Source organism: Gossypium hirsutum, chromosome D11, assembly GCF_007990345.1.
Source record: "Gossypium hirsutum isolate 1008001.06 chromosome D11, Gossypium_hirsutum_v2.1, whole genome shotgun sequence".
Classification (NCBI taxonomy): domain Eukaryota; kingdom Viridiplantae; phylum Streptophyta; class Magnoliopsida; order Malvales; family Malvaceae; genus Gossypium; species Gossypium hirsutum.
In genome coordinates, this window is record NC_053447.1 from 63856758 (window position 1) to 63858460 (window position 1703).

Here is a 1703-nt window from a genome sequence, read left to right on the forward strand (position 1 = left end):
ATTTTCTGACCAAATTTCATCATAAAATTAAAATATTTTAGGTAATTTGGTTCTTTCAATATTTGGGAGAAAATTGAAAATAAGAATAAAGAAAAAAATATAAATAAGAGGAGATTAATTTGTTTTTCTTAAATAAACTTGAAAATGATCAATTATTGTAGTGGAGAGATAACTAAGAATTGATTCATTGCTTTGGTTGTAATCTTAAATGGATTAAAAAGGGGAAAATTCAACAAATAAACCTTCTAATTTGATTAGGAAATTAGATTCCAACAAGTCACTTCTTTAATTACAACTCCTAAAATTACTTATATTTTAGTATACAATTAGTAAAAAAGAAAACACAAAAAACAAAAGTTGACACTAGCATTGGAATCTCCTTTTTCCTATCTAATACCCTCAAATCCTTTCTCCTTCCTCACATTATTCTTCAATATTCCTGACAAAAAAACAATATTTATTTATTAGTCCTTCAAATAAAAAAAAAAGTAAACAAAAGAAAAAAAATGCTTATTTTTCAATGTATTTAAATTAATATTTTTCTAAATATAAATAATGAAGTTATTTTGTATTTATATTATAAAAAAATTCTAGTTTTTAACCGGAAAAAATAGACAAAAAAAAGAAAAGAAAAGAAAGGGAACTGACAAAGAAAGAAAACAGAACCCACTGACTCACTGAATGAATGTAACTGGAAACATTAAAAATACAAAACTGTTTTTAATTCTCCAAATAAATTATGTTGTTAGAAAATTTAATTTTATTTGATTTCATACTGTAGCTTAAATGATGAAAAAATGGAAAATGAACAAGGAAGACATTGATATATACCTTGAGGTTTACACAGAGGAGGGTCTTCGAAAAGAGACAACGAAAGCTGTTTGTGAGCAAGTCCTATGTCAAACAAGATGAGACCAGATGTCGGGTCATTAACGATGATGTCTTTAACAGGCAACCAGAGGAACAGTTCTTCTTGGCTTAACCCGACAACCCCGATCAAGCTTCCATAGCTAAGGTTAGCCCTCACTACACTGTCGAAGAACACCCTATTCTCGTACTTTGTCAAGCAGGGTTCGTCCAACAACACTTCCAGGGTTCCATTGTCTGAAAGGGTATAAGATTTCACTTCTTTTGGGAGCAAACCTGCCGGTAACCCTCTGGAAACGAGAAGATCGTGGATTGAAGGAGAAGAGGATGAAAAAGAAGAGGGTAAAAAGAGGAAGGAAAATATGATTATGAAGAAGAAGGAATAAAGGTGTTGTTTTGTTGAATAGGGTCTGGTTTTTATGGTACAGCTGGGAACTGCCATGGATGATATTCGAATTTGCATAGAAAGATGGAAAAGATAAAAGGAAATTAAAGAAAAAAAAGATGGGGGGAAATGGAAAGGTGTTTGGAGGAAAATGGGTGTGTTAGCTTATTAGAGGAGATGGGAGAAGAGGATGAAAACAAAATTATGTGGAAAAAAGAGTATTTTAATCAAAATTTGTTTTAAAAATTATGAGAGATGACTCTTTTCTCCTCCGTTGGTATAACACAACATGACATCATTATTAGGGGTAATTACACTCGATGCGTTTTCTTAAATTTTGGAATATTTTAATTTACTCCTTATACTACTACTCCTTCTATCAATTAAGTCTCTCTTCTCATTTTTTTTTGCTATATGTTAATTTAGATTTTACATGTTTAAAAAAGGAAGT

General features: G+C 30.4%; 1 protein-coding gene across 1 annotated transcript; it reads right to left on the bottom strand.

Moving 5' to 3' along the window:
- Positions 1-228: 228 nt before the first annotated feature.
- Positions 229-1456, bottom strand: LOC107929710 (uncharacterized). Its single transcript, XM_016861219.2, has 2 exons — positions 832-1456; positions 229-439 (listed from the first exon to the last, which is right to left on the bottom strand). The coding sequence occupies exons 1-2, from the start codon at positions 1328-1330 to the stop codon at positions 387-389; spliced, it is 552 nt and encodes a 183-aa protein (XP_016716708.2). The 5' UTR covers positions 1331-1456; the 3' UTR covers positions 229-386.
- Positions 1457-1703: the final 247 nt, after the last annotated feature.